Source organism: Hyperolius riggenbachi, chromosome 12, assembly GCF_040937935.1.
Source record: "Hyperolius riggenbachi isolate aHypRig1 chromosome 12, aHypRig1.pri, whole genome shotgun sequence".
Classification (NCBI taxonomy): Eukaryota; Metazoa; Chordata; class Amphibia; order Anura; family Hyperoliidae; genus Hyperolius; species Hyperolius riggenbachi.
The window spans coordinates 20,071,980-20,093,877 of NC_090657.1; the positions used below are offsets into that span (position 1 = coordinate 20,071,980).

The following is a 21,898-nucleotide window of genomic DNA, read 5'->3' on the forward strand; positions in this document are numbered from 1 at the left end:
TCTGACTCAGATTCCTCAGTTTATGAAATCAACGACTCCAACTCCGGGTGCCCAAAATTGCCCAACTCCAATGCCCTGGGAACCTGAGGTGTGAGTGATAAGAGGCTGCCATATTTATTTGCCATTAAAGGGGAACTTCAGCCTAAACAAACAGACTGTCATTAAGTTACATTAGTTATGTTAATTAGAATAGATGAGTAATATAATTTTTTACCCACCGTTTTAAAAGAACAGGCAAATGTTTGTGATTCATGGGGGCTGCCATCTTTGTCATGGGGCAGCCATCTTTTTGGTTGAAAGGAGGTGACAAGGAGCAGGAGACACCGTTCCAACTGTCCTGATAACCTCTTCCAGCTGCACACACTAGGCTTCAAATGTCAAATTCAAAATGTTAAAAAAAAAAAAAAAAATTGCACCAAAAAAGCAGAACGAGAGCAACAACATCAGAAATCCCATCATGCTTTGCACAGCATCAGGGGAAAAAAGCCCGGGCAGTTTTCTTCTGTGCAGCTAAAAATGAGGCTTGGATAAGAGAAACAAAGTTCTGATGCTGTGAAACTGTTAAACACCAGGCCTTTTCAGTTCTGCCGAGTCGATTTTTAGTCCGGAGGTTCACTTTAAGCAATACCAGTTTCCTGACAATCCAGTTGATCTTCTGGCATCAGAAGTGTCTGAGTCGCAAGACTAAAACAAGCATGTAGCCAATACAGTCACTTGAGTCAGAGCATCTGATCTGTATGCTTGTTCAGGGTCTATGACTAAAAGTATTAGAAACACAGGATCAGGGGGACAGCCAGGTAACATGTATCGTTTATAAGGAGATTAATATGGCACTCACCATATCTCTCTCACCTCGGATTCCCTTTAAGGGTGTGACTGGAAGAGCATAGAAAACAGTGGCTGTTTCACACAGAAGACCAAGCTGCAAACAACGCTGCACACAGAAAGGAGGGGGTTATATTTAGAAGTTAGGAGCACACAGAGGGGATGGTAATGAAAAATAGGCCAAGGGTGGAAAAACTGCCCTGTGCTTACCATCTGCTGTATGCCACACAACAATAGTTGTATGAAAGTCACCCCAGGTAAAATGTAATTGCAGTATTGTATAGTGCTGGCCAAATAAAATATGAAATCCAGGGGCAATCTGTCCAATCCTGGAACAAGTTCAAACTAGCAAAAGCATCAGACGAGAGGTGCCAGCTGTTACCTTTTAAGGAACCTTGGCTACCTGGTTCCCGGGATTTGTCCAGCCTTGGAGCAAACAGTTCCAGATCTTTATTAGGGTTTCCTTTTGGTGTTGCCTCACTTCCTGTCCATTACATTTGACTGGAGATCACAGAAAAGGTTTTGAAAAATAAACTGTAAGAGCTTTGGAATACTCTATTCAGATCATTCTGTTATCGAGCTTTAACAAAAGGTCATCTTACATGATGCATTCCAAAATCACATGCTCCCATTTTATCATTGTCCAAGGTGGGAGCAGATTTTGCTGCAACTCATCCTAAAGAGAGGCAACTTCAGTTTCTACAGCATTGCGAGAACACACTGCACTACACAAGTTGGAACGCCAGCCTGTGCAGTCCGTTTTTTTTTTACAGGTACTTTTTCAAATAGTCCTCTTCCACACTCTGTGCATGCTTACAGCACACGTTTCACACCTTCAACAATGCATTTTCATGTGAGTTATCCAGGGTACCCGTATTCACTGTGACAGAGCCTTTGCAAAGGCTAACATGATGGGTTGCAGCACAACAAAAGCTCACAAGGTGAAGGATGGCCAACTCTAACTCCCATGCACGATTGCAGGACTTCACTAGGGCTGCTCCCACTCTCTGGAGCTCGCTCCCACCAGCCATCAGACTCACCCCCACCTTTAATACCTTCAAACAAGCCCTCAAGGCTCATCTTTTCATGCTCGAATACCCCCCTACACCAGCACCATAATACGTTCTGTTGGACACCCTCTCCAGATGCACCTATTGTCTCCACCCCCACCATTTGTAAGCCTCTGGCAGGGCCCTCCTCCCTAGTGTTTCCAGCTTGATTATACAATCTTACTGTCAATCGCCCCTCTTGTGGACTAGAACAATCTATTTTGACCTACAATGCTGGGAATACACGGCTTGATTCTTAGCCATTTAGATTGCTCGATAGATCATTTCGGACACGTCCAAACTCCCGCCCAATCGTTTCCCTGCTCCCTGTTTCCCCGCATGGAGGACAATGCAAAATCAAAAAACCAGCGGCTGATAGGAGAATCGCCTGCGGAATCTAGCGGCAAGATCGAGTAGTCCATGTCCAGCATGACAGAGTAGTCCATGCCCAGCATGACACTGTATGGTTATCAAATCATATGCATGATCTTGTTTTTGTTGTGAGTTTCCTGTATGTCCTACCTTGTATGATAACCCATTTATCTATTGTGCAGCACTGCGTAATATGTTGGCGCTTTATAAATACAATAATAATAAATAATAATGTAGATTGTGCATCGAGGCATGGACTCCATAAGACCAGCTACCTGGCAAAAAAAAAAAAAAAAAGCCCCGTTCTGTAAGGGCGATAAGTCTACAAGACCTCTGAGTGTGTTTGAAGGTGGTATCTGCAACTAAATGACAAGAGTACTGTCAGCCACAGGGATCAGGACTCAATCCCGATGACAGCTTGGAGTCTGAGTGCTGAACAGACATATTGCTGGCCTACAGGCTAGTGACCTAATGTTATGGAATGGGGGAGATAGGATGACTTATGGGATGCGACAGAGCAAAGAGGGGGGGGGGGGGGGGGGGAGATAAGCATGGAATATGCTCTGACCCAGTCACCTAGCAATCACATATAGTGGCATATGCTCTGACCCAGTCACCTAGCCATAGCAATTATGTCATATGCTCTGACCCAGTCACCTAGCCATAGCAATTATGTCATATGCTCTGACCCAGTCACCTAGCCATAGCAGTTATGTCATATGCTCTGACCCAGTCACCTTGCCATAGCAATTATGTCATATGCTCTGACCCAGTCACCTAGCCATAGCAATTATGTCATATGCTCTGACCCAGTCACCTAGCCATAGCAATTATGTCATACGCTCTGACCCAGTCACCTAGCCATAGCAATTATGTCATACGCTCTGACCCAGTCACCTAGCCATAGCAATTATGTCATACGCTCTGACCCAGTCACCTAGCCATAGCAATTATGTCATACGCTCTGACCCAGTCACCTAGCCATAGCAATTATGTCATACGCTCTGACCCAGTCACCTAGCCATAGCAATTATGGCATAGGCTCTGACCCAGTCACCTAGTCATAGCAATTATGGCATAGGCTCTGACCCAGTCACCTAGCCATCGCTATTATGGCATATGCTCTGACCCAGTCACCTAGCCATCGCATGTAGTGGCATATGCTCTGACCCAGTCACCTAGCCATCGCAATTATGGCATATGCTCTAAACCAGTCACCTAGCCATCGCAATTATGTCATATGCTCTGACCCAGTCACCTAGCCATAGCAATTATGGCATAGGCTCTGACCCAGCCACCTAGCCATCGCAATTATGGCATAGGCTCTGACCCAATCAGCTAGCCATCGCTATTATGGCATATGCTCTGACCCAGTCAGCTAGCCATCGCATATAGTGGCATATGCTCTGACCCAGTCACCTAGCCATCGCAATTATGGCATATGCTCTGACCCAGTCATCTAGCCATCGCAATTATGGCATATGTTCTGACCAGGGCTGTGGAGTCCGTACAAAAATCTTCCAACTCAGTTTATGAAACCACGACTCCGACTCCTCGACTCCGACTCCTTAATCTAATACTTAACAGGGCTGTGGATTTTGTACAAAAATCATCCGACTCCTCAGTTTATGAAACCACGACTCCGACTCCGGGTGCCAAAAATTGCCCCGACTCAGACTCCTCAACTCCACAGCCCTGGTTCTGACCCAGTCACCTAGCCATTGCATATAGTTGCATAAGCTCTAACCCAGTCACCTGGCCATCACAATTTGACATCTGGCTCAAAATCCTCACACTTGCTCATCTTTCATGGTTTCTGCACATTTTCAAGACATGACTGTTCACCTGCCACCTCATACATCCCACCCCTTGATAGGTGCCACTGTAACAAGACATTTTCCTGTTCCATTACCAACAGTTGCTATCACTTTGATGACATCTGCCAGGACTATCGCACATGGTGTGATTTGGGCTAAAATGAATCAAAACTATCAGACAGAACGGAAAAACTCAGCAAACTGGTGGCTGGGGTAGGAGCCACAGTAGATCAATTTGCCAGTGCATTAAGTAAAAAAAAACAAAAAAAAAAAAACCACCAAGCTGAAGTCTTCTGAAAATCAATGCACCGAGTGGAAGGAATCAATCCCTCTCTGATCAGATTCAGATCAAAAACGCACAGGAATTAGTTGGCTCCCCAAAACTGATTATGGTAGGGATTATGTGAACTTCGCAAAAGGACAGCTAATAACATGACTATAAACTCTGTAAAGCACACTATATACAGTTATTCCCAGACTTACGACCAGCAGATACGAACGGCCGTAAAATGTGAAATATGATTCTGAGAACATGTATTTTTTCAATCAAAACTTAGTTTAAGAAAAATCAAATTCAAATAAAAATGTCTTATATCGAGTAAAAAGACATTTTGCTGCAGTACACAGAGCACAAGGGGGAAAAGGTAACAGTGGGGGGGATACAGGAGGCACAGTGTTTCAACTTATGGACAGATTCGAGTTGAGAACAGGCCTATAGTTCCCATTATTCACTAAAAGTGCGTACACGCACTACCAGCGGCACCGCCGGACCCTCCCGCTGGGAGGTCTTTTAGCGGATCGTTCACAAACAGCATTACCAGTCCGCCGACAGCGCGTACACATGCACTACTGTCGGCTAAAAGACCGCCCAGCGAGAGGGTCCGGCGGACCCGGCGCTGTTAGTGCGTGTGTATGCACCTTATCTAGAAACTACCTGTAAATGTATACACACGTACGTGTGTGTACACACACACTTAGTCCAAAGTGTAACTGGACAATGCCTATGTACCACAGTAAATGGCTCAAAGGTGAACAAATTAATATAGAATTCAGGATAAAGACTGTTCACCCCAGGACCCAGTCCCAATGACCAAGAGGCGCCTTATTTGTGGCTACAAGCACTATTAGGCACTGCCATTTGGCCTGAGGAAGTGGGTATGCACCCACAAAACGCATCGCCAGTGCAATAAAATTCTAATACGTGAATTTGTCTTCATTGAGGTAAGTCACCTCACTTTTTTCATTTTATTTGTTTTTCACATTTTATCTTTTCTGGGCGCCTCTTTCCCCTTTACCTTGTGCCTTCACCCTCCTTTTGGAGGGAGATCAATCCTCTGACCAAATTAGGTCATTTGAGATTTGCTTTTTATCAAGAGTGCGACCATCACCAGCTCCTTCTGGTTACCCGAGTGGAGTCGGGGTTATACATCTCCACCTGCTTCTAGTGGTCAGTTGCCCTTCTGTAACCCACCTTTGTGAGTATAATCCATCCACATATTTTACATACTTCTGGTACTGTGGCATACTGCACCATTTGGGCTCCTGTTGTCGGTTTTCGTTATGCAGGATGCAATTTTTATTATCCCTACTTTTTGTCCAATGACAAAGGGAACCTTAGTTGAGATGAATACGGAAGCTGAGACATTTCCTTTTAAAGAATACCAGTTGACTGCTTATTCTGCTGATCCTCTGCCTTTTAACCAAAACTTTTTATCACAGACTGATCAAGCTTGCATCAGATGCTCTGACTGAAGTAGACTAGTCACATGCTTGTTACAGGTGTGCGATTCAAATCACTACTAATACCAGCAGAGCAGCAGACATGACAGGCAACTGGTATTGTTTAAATATGGCAGCCTCCATGTAACACCAGGTGGAAAACTTTAGTAGCCAGAAGTGTCAGATCAGCAGCACAGATATTGACTATGGTGAATAAATGACGGGACTTTTGAAAACAAAAGATACTGAAGCTATAACAGAAAAATAAATAGAAGGAAGAGAAAAATCAATCGTGTGAACTCCTTACTGCAGCATGAAACTAGAGGGACAATGTTATACAGGGTGTGGAGGTTCTGCCGGAAGCCTGGTCTTTTTACAACCTCAGGCAGCTTCACCTGGAAACCAAGAACTGTACACTAGAGAAGGGCTGGAAAAAATCCAGGAGCCAGGAAGCAAAGACACAAAATTATAGCTGATGCTTAATTGTTGTCAATGGAAAGGACTCCTGCAATTTCCCTCTGGCATATAAGCATGCGGAACACATCCACAAAAAATCCAAAACCACCCTCAGGGCTACTTGCTTGGCTCAGTAGCCACTCTGCGCTATAGAAAGGGATCCTGGTCCTACAGGAACAGTGCCAGCAATAACAGGATCATTTTCTAACCTTACCTTGTAAAAACTTCACTAACCACTCAACAGAATGAAATGACAGAAAGTAAATTATTCTCAGTCTTTGAAGAGCAAGTGTACACATACCCCAACTAGTCTAAAGTCTGCTTTCTGCAAGTATTTCTCTGCTCATACTCTCCAATTTTTACACGCAAAGCCCTCCAATTCACAACATTTAAGAGGCTTACCAAAAATAGATCCCCCCCCCTTCACACTTCCCAGTTGAGCCTACAGACCCTTACATTTTAATGGGCATCTTCATTAGCCAACCTTGAGGCTGGGAATGTGATGTAGACAGTTATCCTCCTTCAAGAAAAGTTGTACTATAACAGCATCCTTGATTAGGATGACCTGTAAACCACAGGACAACTTAGCATAGACAACACATATGCAGCTTAGAGCTTCCACACTGAATACAGGTTGCACCAGCTTTGCAGTGCTCTTACAGCTACAGACATCAGTCAATTTTACACAGAATGCACCACCTTGGAGCATTTATCTGCAAAACACAACGATGAGTGATAAAGGCACTGAGGCCTTCAAGAGCATCAATGCTTTCAGCAGAACTCATGGCTGATGAAAGCACTAAGGGCCCATTCACACTTACACAATTAGCGGGCAATTCCTGCTGATCGCTAGAGCGCAATCGCTTTTTAAAGCCCTACTGCTATGTTACCCTATGGCAGTGTTATCACTGCCGCAATTGGTGCCAATCGCATGAGCGCTACCCAGAAACATGTCAATGGCCTCAGCAGCATCATGCGTGAAGGAAACAGAGGCCTAGAGATACATGTTAATGGCATCAGCGACATGACCGATGGTACAGTGGCTATAAAATATCTTAACAGTGTTTTTTAATTGTTATTTTATTTTAATAAATTAGACTTTTTTATTTATTTTACCACCCTCCCTCCCTCAGCCAATCAGCGTGATCGGCTGTCATAGGCTTCAGCCAGGGGGACAGCCGCGTCACACGGCTGTCCCCGGTACAGCGCTGCTGTAGACTGCACAGCTGTACAATGTTAATAGACGGCGTTTCTCAGTCTAACAGTCTCCGATCGGCCGATGGGAGACTGAAGGCGGAGCGGAACTCAGTCATTTATGCAGAGATACGTGCACACGCGATCTCCTGCAATCCCCGCCCGCAGCTATTCATGCCAGTCGGCGGAGTGGTCCTGGGGCTGCCATCGCGTTCCCGGCAATCAGCATGGAGCGGTCAGCAAGGGGTTAAAGCTAATGGGAGTAAAAAAGAAAAATTACACAAAATAATGAGAACCCAGATTGCCCAAGGAGAGGGAAGGCTCTGGGCCCTGAGGAGCCTTCCCTCTCGCAGTGCAGCGCTGCTCCCGTGTTTGAATCCTCCACCGCGGACTTCGGAAGTCTTCGGGAGCCAAGTCCTCCCGAAGACAGGTGGCTCCATTCTGCGCATGTGCGAGTGTGCAAGAGAGGGCGCTCGGGCGTGCCTACTATGGAGCAGCCCATCTTCAGGAGGACTCAGGCTCCAGAAGTCTTCCAAAGTCGCCTTTCCAGCAGAGCTAGTAGTATTTGACCTAATTAGTAAAATACAGCTCCTGTGGACAGTGCTGCTTCCAGGGCACCGGGAGAGGATAGAGAAGACTCAATAGGACCCAGAGCCTTCCCTCTCCTTAGGTAAAGGCGGCATTAATAGATGGCCACCAGATAGACCAACAAATAGATCCCTCTCTGATCTAATCTGATCAAAGAGGGATCTAAGCTTGCCCATACACTGCACGCAGGTTTGAATCTATTTCAGTTAAAGACAAAGAATTTTGGTCTCACGTGTAATATAAACATACAAATACTTTATTATATTATAAAAGGGGAATGGGATAGGGACATAGATTTAAAATTAGGGAAGGGATGTTGCGGAGTCAAAAATAACAATATTCATGGCCGGCCATACAATCATGACATCACTCACTCCAAGCATACCAAAAACCCCTCTATCTAGCCTAATGGGTCTCAGCGCTGAGGTAATTTGCATAGAGAAAATGCAGCATGAAGCAATATCATCATTCTCAATGTGTGCGTTCAAATAATTAGCTATTGTCCATGCAGAGGATCCAGCAGGAATGATAGCAATGGATGGTACTGATTAATAGCATTTATCATATAAGGGCATGCAAGGCACGATACATTTCGTTAGTATGGCTCCAATAGGCAGCATACAGCCATGCATGAAAGGATAGAGGTATAGAGGTATAATGACTCTCCTCAATTCCATGCATGAAAGGATAGAGGTATAGAGGTATGATGACTCTCCTCATCATACAGCAGAGCTAGTAGTATTTGACCTAATTAGTAAAATACAGCTCCTGTGGACAGTGCTGCTTCCAGGGCACCGGGAGAGGATAGAGAAGACTCAATAGGACCCAGAGCCTTCCCTCTCCTTAGGTAAGGGCGGCATTAATAGATGGCCACCAGACAGACCAACAAATAGATCCCTCTCTGATATCTGATCTAAGAGGGATCTAAGCTTGCCCATACACTGCACACAGGTTTGAATCTATTTCAGCATGAAATAGACTCATGATGAAATAGATGTCCTTCCTGGAAGCTTATGTATACCTCACCGCAGCTTTGCTCTTCATGGGTCGCCCTGGGTCCACTCCAGAGAAGCTACTGACTCGCCGGTGTTGGAATTGCGCAAGGCCGCACTCGTCGACAGCTTTGGAAAAGTTATCGCGAGCAGCACGGCCACGCGCAGTAGCCGCTGACCTCGCCAGGTCGGCAGCTGCTACGGTGGGGGCCCCGGGCAACACACTGAGTACAGAGCTGCAGTGAGGGATACATAAAGCTTCCAGGGACTGGAGGAAGCCCCAGGAAAGTACATCTGATTTTTTTTGTATTGTGCCTGATATTTCCTTTAAGTCTATACCACAGAGCCTACATCAATCTACATAAAAGAAAGAAAAGACCAACACAAAATGGGCCCATACATCAGATGTATGGGCAAATTGACAAGATACAAATCTCGCTCTGATCGAATTTGATCGGAAAGAGAACCGTTGCCTACCCATACACCGCAGAGCAATTTCCGATCGATTTCAGCAAAAAAAAAAAAAAAAAACAATCTTAGGAATAGACCATGACACCTTGGTGCACTATACTTTATCTGCCACTTGCACCATCTGCAATCACACGCCCCAAGTAGATGCCCGCGTATAACTGGGTGCATGTGAGGTCACCCACACCCACCGGCAACTAAGTGAATTGTGGATCGAGTGGGAGGAAGGGCGTTGGGGTCTGCTTGTCCCTCGCCGTTCTGCATTCAGCTAGCCTGCAGCAACAGTGTCCGACTCCCTCCAGAGAAAGTGTTCACGGGGAGAGATTATATGTACGTACTGACGGCAGGTCACATCTCTATCCACTGCCAAGAGATCCTCGGAACAGTTGAGCGCAGGCCAAGAGTATAGTTCTCCATACCACTCATAAGTGAGTGCACACATTAAGGGGAGGGGCTTCTAACACTATGAAAACAAGGACCAGGGTATTAGTTGGGTACAAACAACAAACATGGGAGGGGAGATTCAGGTCCAACCCTTGATGACATTGCTGCAGATAATAGCTCACTGTGTACCATAACAGCAAGCATAGTACAGACATATGGTAGAGGTTGTCACCCATATGTGAAAGAGCTGTGGAATAAATGGCAAGAGGAGCCAAGTATAGTTGGGGGTACACAGAGGGGTGTAAACACGGGGGGAAGGTCTCTCAGGCTGTACGAACACACATGCGATAGGGTGCAGAGAACTATTGAAGGTATGTCATCACAAATTGTTGATCAAAAGGCAACATGTGGTTTAGCCCTTGAGGTCATTGCTGTAGAAAGTAGCATGGCAGTTTCTCAACAGGGGGAATACTTTCAGGAAGTTTGAAGAACAGCTGGGGCACTAGTTTAGGGGACCCAGCAGGAAACCTCAGAAATTCCACTTATGCAATTGGTTGGACAGCACCCTCTCAAACTGATTGAAGCGGTGCATACACTTGCAGGGAAGGTGTCTCACTCTATACAAGCACACAAGCAATGGGGTGCAGACAAACATTGATGGGGGTGTCAACACAATGTTGGGAGAAGGGTAACATGGGATCTAAACCTTGATGTAATTACCGTAGATAGAGCCCCAGAAATCTCACATTTATCGTATTTATAAAGCGCCAACATATTACGCAGCGCTGGACACTAGTTTAGGTTACAGACAATATTTAGGGGTGACATACAGCAAAATGACAATACAGGAATACAAGAAAGACCAGATCACACAGCACAGTATGAGTACAAGGTAATGCTAAGTCACTGGAGGGGAGCATGGAGATTAGGCAAGTTAGGGTTCACTCAGATGCATAGCATGGGTGTACAGTAATGAAGGTGCATAATCAGGTGGGACACAAAAGGAGGAGGACCCTGCCCAAAGGCTTACAATTCTAGAGGGAGAGATAGGGACACGAAAGGTAGGGGACCAGAGTTCAGCTGTGGGTTTAGAGCACTTGTGAGGGGTAGTAGGCCAGAGTGAAAAGGTGAGTTTTGAGGGCCTTCTTGAAGATGTTGAAGGAGGGGGCTGTCCTAATGGGTGGAGGTAGAGAGGTCCAAAGTGTTGGAGCAGCTCTTGATAAGTCCTGGAGGCGTGCATGGGACTGGGTGAAGCGGGGGGCGGTTAGGCGAAGATCCTTTGGAAGAGCGGCTAGGTGTGTACCTCTGAGTAAGATCGGAAATGTAGGTTGGACAGGTGTACCTTCTGGAAGTGGGGGTATACTTTCTGGAAGTGACATACAGTAGGTGGATACACAGAGGAAGTGGCGCATACACTAGGATGGAGGGTGTCTCACGGTATAGGAACCCACAAGCAATGGGGGGCACACAAACATTGGTTGGATGGAGGGAGGGTCATCACAAGAAGTGTAAGATGAGGTCTAGCCCTTGATGACAGTGCTGTATATAGTGGCCTGGAAGTCTGACATGGGGGTGTGATGTACAGCTGTGGGTACCCAGGGGTAGAGTTGCAGTGGGAGGTGCACACATTAGGGGGAGGGGTGGGGTACAAACAACAAACATGGGAGGGGAGAGTCACAGTGCTGGTGAGGGCCGAGATGGGAGTCTCACCCTTGATGACGTTGCTGTAGACAGGGATCCCGTATTGGGGCACAGGGGGTGTACAATGGGGGAGGGGGGGGGTCTTACCCTTGATGACGTTGCTGTAGATAGTGGCTCGGAACTCCTCCTTGGCTCGCAGGTCGAAGTCCTGGCCGTGGATGATCCGCATCTGCTTGAGGAAGGTGCTCTTGCCGCTCTCCCCCGCCCCCAGCAGCAGGATCTTCACCAGCCGCTTGACATAGGTCTTCTCCCGGGACAGGCAGCGGTCTATATCCTTCGACTTGCGCTGCTGCTCGGCCTCCCGGCTAGTCAGCACACAGTTCGGGAAACAGACGGAGAGCACGGAGCGGGACGGCAGGAAGTCCGCCATCTTCCAATCTACCGAGCCCAGGGGAGGGAGGAGTCACTGCTGCGCCGTGCGCGCACCCGACACCAGAAGAGAGCGCGCTGCCCCGCCCGACACGCCCAGCTCAGCCTGGCCCCGCCCGCAGACCTCGCGCGCGCGCGCGCCGCTCATCTCTAGGGGCGGGACCACCCAAACATGGAAGCCCGCAGCGGAGACCCTTGCGTGGCGCGTGCTGACGCCGCACTGACGTCACTGCGCACTGAAGCCTGAACACAGAAGGGCAAAGAGGCCAGGCTGCCCGACTTATGGAGGTTGTAGAAATAATACTGTAACAATTGAGACGTTAGTGTATGTCCCGAGGCTACTTGAAGCTCAGCCCGCACACTACAACCTCGCATGGAGGCCTGGCCTCACCTCATACGCCGCTGGCCTGACTGAGCCTCACCCCAAGAGCTATTACCTCAAAGGGGTGTAATGACTTGCAACCTATATTTCTCTGGACATCCTCGGACAGCACCCTGAGAAGATGTCCACTCCCACATTCACTGGACAGGACCGCACTAAAGAATTTGCATAGTTAGGCAGTATAAAAGGCAGCATTTCACATACCACATCAGTTTTTTGTCCTGTCCACGCAGGATGCACTTCGTCGAAACGTCTGAGGCTTTCCATGCCAGGGAGCAGGGGCTGCTGCCAGAAGGCTGCCAGGAATACCGTAAGCCAGGCTGGTCTAAGGTGGGGAGCTTTCCGTAGCATAGACGCCAGACGCTACGGAAGCCCGCCCAGAGCGCGCGCACACGCGGAAACCGGAAGTTCCGGTTTACTCGCCCTCTGTCAGCTGATCGGGTCATGTGAGGCAGCCAGGAGGGGAACGCCGAGCGCCATTGCGGGCTCAGGAAGCCTGTCAGCGTCCTACGGAACTTGCGGACGGCAATGGTTGTAGGTAGGCACCTCTTTCGGCTGCACAGGGGGCGTTTTGGCTGGGTGGGCTTGTGGGTATTTAAGGCTCCTGGTTTTCAGCCTCCAGTGTGAATCGGCTGACCATGGAGCAGGCTGCTGGATCCTCCTCTCAGGCTGCGGAGCAAGGTTCCAATTCCTCTCTGGTAAACTAATCCTGCTGGTGGGATTGCTTTACATTTATATTTTATATACTATATTAGTATATTTTACTGAGGGGCCTTTTTTCTGTTTTGTTCTCTCTCCTTCTCTTATACAGCCCAATCCAAGAGATAAAGGAGAAAAACATAAGAAAGCAGAACAGAAAACTGATACAAAGAGATGTTCAATTTGTTCCACTAGGATTCCTATATCTTCAAAATCTTTATGTCAGAAATATGCTGATAAGGTTGTGAAGCAAGAATCTTCTGGGGTATTAAAGGAGTTTGTGGGATGGATGAAATCTGAACTATCATCTACCTTTCAAGCTTTCAAAGGAGTGGCTACCCACACCTCTCCTCCCCCTCCTACCCCTCCCCTTCCTTCAGCACCTACAGAGGTTTCTTCTGATAAAACGCAACATCCATCTAAGAAAAGGAAGCTTGATAGAGAGGAGGAAGTATCAGATCTCTCTGAGGGAGAGGTGGAGGATTCATCTTTTGAGGGTAGTTTTATTGATTCGGAGGAAGAAAAGGAAAAGGCATTGAAATCTGCAAAGTTTGCTTTTGCTGTTGATGACTTGGATAAGTTACTGTCTACAATGCATATTACTATGGGTGTTAAAGCCGAACATAAGGAATTGTCTGCTATGGATAAAATGTATGAAAGCCTGTCAGTGGTACAATCAACCTTCATTCCGGTTCATGAGAACCTTAAGGAGATGATAGACAAAGAATGGAATGTACCAGAAAGGAGAGTATTTTGGCCAAAATCGTTAGCTAGAAGATATCCTTTTAGACTTGAGGATCAGAAATTTTGGGGTCCAGTTCCGAAGCTGGATCCCTCAATTTCTAGAATGTCTAGAAGTTCAGACCTCCTGTTTGAGGACTCAGGTGTTTTAAAAGATATCATGGATAAAAAGATGGACAACTTATTGCGTAGAGCATGGGAGTCATCTACTACAGGGTTTAAACCTGCTGTTGCATCCACAGCCATGGCACGTTGCTTAAAAATCTGGTTAGAACAACTTCATATGCATATAGCAGGAGATACGCCAAGAGAGGAGATCTTGAAAGCATTCCCTACCTTGTTTCTAGTAGTAAATTATCTTTCTGATGCAGCAGATGAATCTGTAAGGCTGTCAGCTAGGACATCAGCATTAGTAAATTCTACAAGACGTGCGGTTTGGCTAAGAACATGGCAGGGAGATTCATCATCAAAATCACGTTTATGTGGCATTCCGTGTGAGGGAAACCTTTTGTTTGGTAGCAAGTTGGAGGAGACCCTTGACAGATCATCAGATAGGAAGAAAAATTTCCCAATTAAGAGGAAAACTTTTCGTTTCCAGAGATCCTTTCGTAACCAGAAGAAGCAAAGCAATACCTCTACAGGAAGTGGTAGAGGAAGATGGAATACAGCAAAAGGTCCAAGAGCCAGATCAAATTTCCTACTTAATCCCTCCAGCTCAGTTACAACGCCAAAGCAACAATGACGCCATAATTCCAGTAGGAGGAAGGATCACGCATTTTTTGAAGACTTGGCAGGAACATTTCCAGAACAAATGGATAAGATCGATTGTATTAGAGGGATACGATCTGGAGTTTGTAAGGATTCCTCATTCAAGATTTTGTGTAACCCCCCACCCAAAGGATATGATTGTTCAGAAGGCACTGATGGAATCGATTGCCTCCCTACTGGAGAAGAAGGTGATACGCCAGGTACCCGCCTCTCACATGCATGCAGGCTTCTACTCCCCTGTCTTCCTAGTCAAAAAACCCAAAGGAGATTACAGGTTCATCATAAATCTAAAGTCATTGAACAGATTCATCTTATACAAAAGATTTCGAATGGACAATATGAGGACAGTAGTGAACCTACTACAGAGAGACTGTTATATGGTGTCCCTAGACCTCAGAGATGCATACTTACACATCCCCATGAGTCTGAGATCACAGAGGTTTCTGAGATTTGCCATCAGGACTGCAGGGGAGGTAAGACATTACCAGTTCACTTCTTTACCATTTGGGTTATCATCAGCACCATGGTTATTTACTAAGATAATGGCAGAAGTTCTGTCAGTGCTTAGAATACGATCTATTCAGGTTATATCATACTTAGATGACCTGCTGATATGGGGCCCTTCTACAGAGTCAGTTTCATATCAGTTGAGCTATACAATTAACTTTCTGGAGTCATTAGGTTGGCTCATGAACTGGGAGAAATCTTGTCTTCAACCTTCAAAAGTCATGAATTATTTAGGTCTTACGATTAATTCTTCTGTTCAGAAAGTTTTTCTGCCTGTTGATAAGGGTCAAAGATTAATCAATTGTATTCTTTCCTTTCAGAGTGCTCAGACCACAACAATAAGAGAAGCTATGTCACTTCTGGGGCTCATGACTTCTGCCTTCATGACTATGGTTTGGGGACAGTTTCATTCAAGGCAACTCCAGGTATGGATCCTGAGGGTATGGAACAAGAAGAAGTCTTCTCTAGACGACAGGGTACTGATCCCTCCCAAGGTGAAGCTTTCTTTGGACTGGTGGAAGGAACAAGTACATCTCTCGACAGGCCGTCTCTGGAACTTTCCAACAGAATGCATTCTGACAACAGATGCAAGTGCAATAGGGTGGGGGGCACACTTCAAGAATATGCCAGCCCAGGGTCTATGGTCTCAAACTCTAAGCAGCATGCCATCGAACAACAGAGAGTTGGAAGCAGTCAGATTGGCTCTAGAACATTTCTCCTCATTCCTCCAGATGAAACATGTGTTGATCCAGACAGACAATTCTTCAGTAGTGGCATACCTGAACAGGCAGGGGGGTACCAGGAGTGCTTCCCTTTGGAGTCAGACTCAAAGGATAATGTCCTGGGCGGAACAATGGACTTGTTCTCTAAAAGCTATACATTTGAAAGGTTCTCGAAATTGCATGGCAGATTTCCTCAGTCGGGAGACTTTGTTACAGGACGAGTGGAGCCTTCACCAGGAAGTGTTTCAAGAGATTCTGCAGAAATGGGGCAGTCCAGACATAGACTTATTTGCTTCCAAGCACAACAACAAATGCCCTCAGTTCTGTTCCCTCTCTCGGGAGGACAACTCAAAGGTCATAGATGCCTTCTCAATCAAGTGGGAGTTTCCTCTGGTCTATGCCTTTCCACCAATTACAGTGATTCCGAAAGTACTGAACAAAATAATGCAGGAGAAGGTCAGAGCGATATTGATAACTCCTTTTTGGCCAAAAAGACCTTGGTTCTCGCTGCTGAAAAGGTTAGCTGTAGAGGATCCCTGGATATTACCGAACAGACCAGACTTACTATCTCAGGGCCCGTTCTTCCATCCACAGCTGACCATGTTCAAGCTAACAGCGTGGAACCTGAATGGACACTCCTGAAACAAAAGGGATTTTCAGAAGAACTTATAAAAACTTTGATTTGCAGCAGAAAGGAGGTAACTAGAAAAATGTATGCGAAGGCTTGGAGAACTTATTCTGATTGGTGCTCAAGGAAAGGGGTCTCAAGAACTTTGATATCCTCTGTATTAGAGTTTTTACAGGCAGGATTCGCAATGGGCCTAAGCATCAGCACATTAAAAGTACAGACGGCTGCATTAAGTGTATTCTTGGAGAAAAAATTGTCAGAAGATCGCTTTATAATTCAGTTCTTCCATGCAACGTCTAGGTTGAAACCAAAACAGAGAATAAGGACCCCACCTTGGGATTTAAACACAGTGTTACAGGCATTTTCATTACATCCCTTTGAGCCATTATCAGAAATATCGGAGGAAAACCTTACTTTGAAGGCAGTGTTTCTACTAGCAATTTGTTCTGCAAGGCGTGTAAACGAGATCCAGGCCTTGTCGATTGATGAACCATACTGCATTGTTTCAGACGATCGCATCACTTTAAAGATGGACCCTACCTTTCTACCAAAAGTGGTCTCGGATTTTCACCGGTCACAAGAGATTTACTTACCTTCTTTTTGTCCAAATCCTTCAAATGACAAGGAAAGGAAGTTGCAGGCTGTTGATGTTAGACGCTGTATCTTACAGTATATGGAGGTCACTAACAGTTGGAGAAGGTCTAGGGCGATGTTTGTCCTTCATTCAGGACCAAACAGAGGAAGGCAAGCTTCAAAAGCTACCATAGCACGATGGTTAAGACAGGCCATTTCCCTGGCCTACAGCGTGCAGAATAAGAGAGTGCCAGCATCCATCAAGGCTCACTCCACGAGATCGATGTCAACTTCTTGGGCAGAGAGGGCAGGAGCCAGTATTGAGCAGATTTGCCGAGCAGCTACCTGGTCTTCTTCAAACACTTTTGCTAAACATTATAAGCTAGACGTATCTGCTAGTAGAGATTTAGCCTTTGGCAGAAAGGTTTTACAGGCAGTTATCCCTCCCTAGATATCAGGTTCTTGTTTATCTTCTCAGGGTGCTGTCCGAGGATGTCCAGAGAAAGACTAGATTACTTACCGGTAATGTCTTTTCTGGTAATCCGAAGGACAGCACCCGTTGACGCCCACCCATGTAAATAAAAAATTTATATTGAAGCATCATTTGGTGTCTTGTCTTTTTTTATAACTGATGTGGTATGTGAAATGCTGCCTTTTATACTGCCTAACTATGCAAATTCTTTAGTGCGGTCCTGTCCAGTGAATGTGGGAGTGGACATCTTCTCAGGGTGCTGTCCTTCGGATTACCAGAAAAGACATTACCGGTAAGTAATCTAGTCTTTTGTAACTTCAATGCGCATCCCCCGCCTTCTTTCACATTTCCCGGCTGTCATTATTTGCAACTGCCGGTGTTTAGTTCCCTCCAGAGGGGTTGTTAGTTGCCCAGTAGAGGAGGGTTCTGTGTGAGAATAGGGTTAAAGAAAACCTGTACTGAAAATTAAAAGTGAAATAAACATACACAGGTCATACTTACCCCCCGTGTAGTCTACTCCTCAATCTCTTTCTCCTCTTCTGCGTCCCATTTGTCCACTGGGATCAAGGGAATTCTCTGTCCTCCATTTTGAAAATGGTCATTACCCCCTAACAGCTTTCTGGTCAGCACACTGTTAACCAGTTCGGCCTATCTGGACGAGCTTCCTCGTCCAGATAGGCACTGGTGCTGCCGCCGGCTCGTGCGCGCGATCGGGCGCGCCCCCGCGCGCGCTCCCGCTACCCGCCGCTAGCCCCCCGATCAGTGAATGGGAATATAATTCCCATTCACCGATCTAACTTCCCCGCAGAAATACCGACGCTTTCTCTCCAGAGAGCGCGGTATTTCTGCCCCCAGGAAACAACTTCTCAGCATTTTAGTTCCTAGATGCGAGCTGGTTCGCATCTAGGAATTTTTTCACTGTGGCCATCTTGTGGCCAAATAGTAAACTGCACCCACATACATTTTTGATAAAAAAAAAACATTATTTTACATTTAAAATTAGCAGTTTCCCTCCCACACCAAAAATTACCCACATACACTTTTTTTATTTAAAAAAAAAAAAAACAACAATTAAAAAAAAAAAAAAAACAACATAAATAGTTACCCAAGGGTCTGAACTTTTTAAATATGCATGTCAAGAGAATATGTTATTATATTATTTAAAATTATAAGCTTATAAATAGTGATGGACGCAAATTGAAAAAATGCACCTTTATTTCTAAATGAAATATCGGCACCATAAATTGTGATAGGGACATCGTTTAAATGGTATAATAAGCGGGACAGATGGGCAAATAAAATACATGCGTTTTAATTACGGTAGCGTATATTAATTTCAAACTATAATGGCCAAAAACTGAGAAATAATGAATTTCTTCCGTTTTTTTCTTATTCTTCCTGTTAAAATGCATTTACAGTAAAGTGGCTCTTAGCAAAATGTATCACCCACAGAAAGCCTAATTGGTGGCGGAAAAAACGAGCTATAGATCAATTCATTGTGATAAGTAGCAATAAAGTTATAGGCGAATGAATGGGAGGTGAACGTTGCTCGGATGCATGAGATTTTCGGACCGCGGCGCTGAACCGGTTAAACTATCATATCATCCACTTGAGCCATAGGAAAACATAGACATTACTTGGCACATCAGTTGTCCTCTCAGCTATAACTGACAGCAACTGATAAATAACTGACAGCAACTGATATATTTCAATTCTGACAAAATGTTGTCAGAACTCAAAGCGATCACTGTCAGAAGAAAATGGTGCGCTTCTGAGAGGAACTAATAGCAAGGTAACTATGTAATGTTCATTTGAAGTTACCTCATGTGTTTATTTTAAATAATTTTACTCAGTACAGGTTCTCTTTAAGTTGGGTTGCATCTTCTGATACTATTCGTCGCGAATACATTGAAGTCAATGGTTAGGTTGCGCTTTCCGATAGCTATAAGTATAAACTATTGCAACCGGTTGCAAAATATAAAGTTGCAAACATTTTCACCACAGGGGGCCCAATGTCCGACGCAACGTGGGAGGGGAAGCTAGTGGTCTCACACAGAAACCACCATCTCTCAGTACGAAGTCCATTACGTCGGGGGACCTGCGCCTCAGCCCAGGGCCGCTACCCTAGTTTGCCCGCCATTGATGGTCACCTGGTTTTTTTTTTTAGTAAGATTTGTGGGGGCTAGCATCCTCCAGGCCCTAGGCAACTGCCTTGGTTTGCCTTGTGGATGATCCAGCTATGGGTTGGAGGGGAAATAGTCTCCCTCATTCATGGAGATGACTTTTTTTTTCTTACAGTAGTCTGTGTTTCATTGGGCATTTTCTGATTGGTGGGAGCGGAGCTCAACTGCACCCTATCATAAGGTCCGTACACACGCTAGATTAAAGTTGCTGCAAACAACGAGCAACTCACTCAAACTACATTACCACCACAAAAAGAAACCACACGTCTTTCAGACATCGCTGTCCACACACTGATATGCCAAATGGCTATGTGATGCTGTGGAACAATGGGGCTTGAATAACATTGTACACACTTGGCCAACTTCACAATATAAATCCAAAGACCTTTACCTCTCAGGGGTTCATTATATAAATCCAGGGACCATTACCTCTCAGGGGTTCATTATATAAATCCAGAGACCATTACCTCTCAGGGGTTCATTATATAAATCCAGAGACCATTACCTCTCAGGGGTTCATTATATAAATCCAGGGACCATTACCTCTCAGGGGTTCATTATATAAATCCAGAGACCATTACCTCTCAGGGGTTCATTATATAAATCCAGAGACCATTACCTCTCAGGGGTTCATTATATAAATCCAGGGACCATTACCTCACAGGGGTTCATTATATAAATCCAGGGACCATTACCTCTCAGGGGTTCATTATATAAATCCAGAGACCATTACCTCTCAGGGGTTCGTTATATAAATCCAGAGACCATTACCTCTCAGGGGTTCATTATATAAATCCAGGGACCATTACCTCACAGGGGTTCATTATATAAATCCAGGGACCATTACCTCACAGGGGTTCATTATATAAATTCAGGGTACATTATTTCTCAGGGGTTCATTATATAAATTCAGGGACCATTACCTCACATGGGTTCATTATATAAATCCAGGGACCATTACCTCACAGGGGTTCAGTATATAAATCCAGGGACCATTACCTCACAGAGGTTCATTATATAAATCCAGGGACCATTACCTCACAGGGGTTCATTATATAAATCCAGGGACCATTACCTTACAGGAGTTCATTATATAAATCCAGGGGCCATTACCTCACAGGGGTTCATTATATAAATCCAGGGGCCATTACCTCTCAGGGGTTTATTATATAAATCCAGGGACTATTACCTCTCAGGGGTTCATTATATAAATCCAGGGACCATTACCTCTCACAGGTTCATTATATAAATCCAGGGACCATTACCTCACAGGGGTTCATTATATAAATCCAGGGGCCATTACCTCTCAGGGGTTCATTATATAAATCCAGGTGCCATTACCTCACAGGGGTTCATTATTTAAATCCAGGGACCATTACCTCTCACAGGTTCATTATATAAATCCAGGGACCATTACCTCACAGGGGTTCATTATATAAATCCAGGGACCATTACCTCTCAGGGGTTCATTATATAAATCCAGGGACCATTACCTCTCAGGGGTTCATTATATAAATCCAGGGACCATTACCTCACAGGGGTTCATTATATACATCCAGGGACCATTACCTCACAGGGGTTCATTATATAAATCCAGGGACCATTACCTCACAGGGGTTCATTATATAAATCCAGGGACCATTACCTCTCAGGGTTCATTATATAAATCCAGGGACCATTAACTCACAGGGGTTCATTATATAAATCCAGGGGCCATTACCTCTCAGGGGTTCATTATATAAATCCAGGGGCCATTACCTCACAGGGGTTCATTATATAAATCCAGGGACCATTACCTCTCACGGGTTCATTATATAAATCCAGGGACCATTACCTCTCAGGGGTTCATTATATAAATCCAGGGACCATTACCTCTCAGGGGTTCATTATATAAATCCAGGGACCATTACCTCACAGGGGTTCATTATATAAATCCAGGGACCATTACCTCACAGGGGTTCATTATATAAATCCAGGGACCATTACCTCACAGGGGTTCATTATATAAATCCAGGGACCATTACCTCTCAGGGGTTCATTATATAAATCCAGGGACCATTACCTCTCAGGGGTTCATTATATAAATCCAGGGACAATTACCTCACAGGGGTTCATTATATAAATCCAGGGACCATTACCTCAAAGGGTTCATTATATAAACCCAGGGACCATTACCTCACAGGGGTTCATTATATAAATCCAGGGGCCATTACCTCACAGGGGCTCATTATATAAATCCAGGGGCCATGACCTCTCAGGGGTTCATTATATAAATCCAGGGACCATTAC

General features: G+C 45.2%; 2 protein-coding genes across 3 annotated transcripts in view; one reads left to right on the plus strand and one right to left on the minus strand.

Annotated features, from left to right (window-relative positions):
• Nucleotides 1-12,064, minus strand: part of GNA13 (G protein subunit alpha 13) — a 106,940-nt gene extending 94,876 nt beyond the window's left edge. Inside the window, exon 1 of one of the 2 annotated variants that reach the window (XM_068264029.1) lies at nt 11,653-12,043. In XM_068264029.1, the coding sequence (XP_068120130.1) occupies nt 11,653-11,935 (283 nt within the window). In that variant the 5' untranslated portion in view covers nt 11,936-12,043. Of the gene's footprint in view, nt 1-11,652 lie in introns of both variants that reach the window. The other variant, XM_068264030.1, reaches the window with a different exon arrangement.
• Nucleotides 12,065-14,582: 2,518 nt separating this feature from the next.
• On the plus strand, nt 14,583-16,395 carry LOC137540902 (uncharacterized). Its single transcript, XM_068262085.1, has 2 exons — nt 14,583-14,997; nt 15,352-16,395. The coding sequence occupies exons 1-2, from the start codon at nt 14,659-14,661 to the stop codon at nt 16,393-16,395; spliced, it is 1,383 nt and encodes a 460-aa protein (XP_068118186.1). The 5' UTR covers nt 14,583-14,658.
• The last annotated feature ends 5,503 nt before the right edge of the window (nt 16,396-21,898 follow it).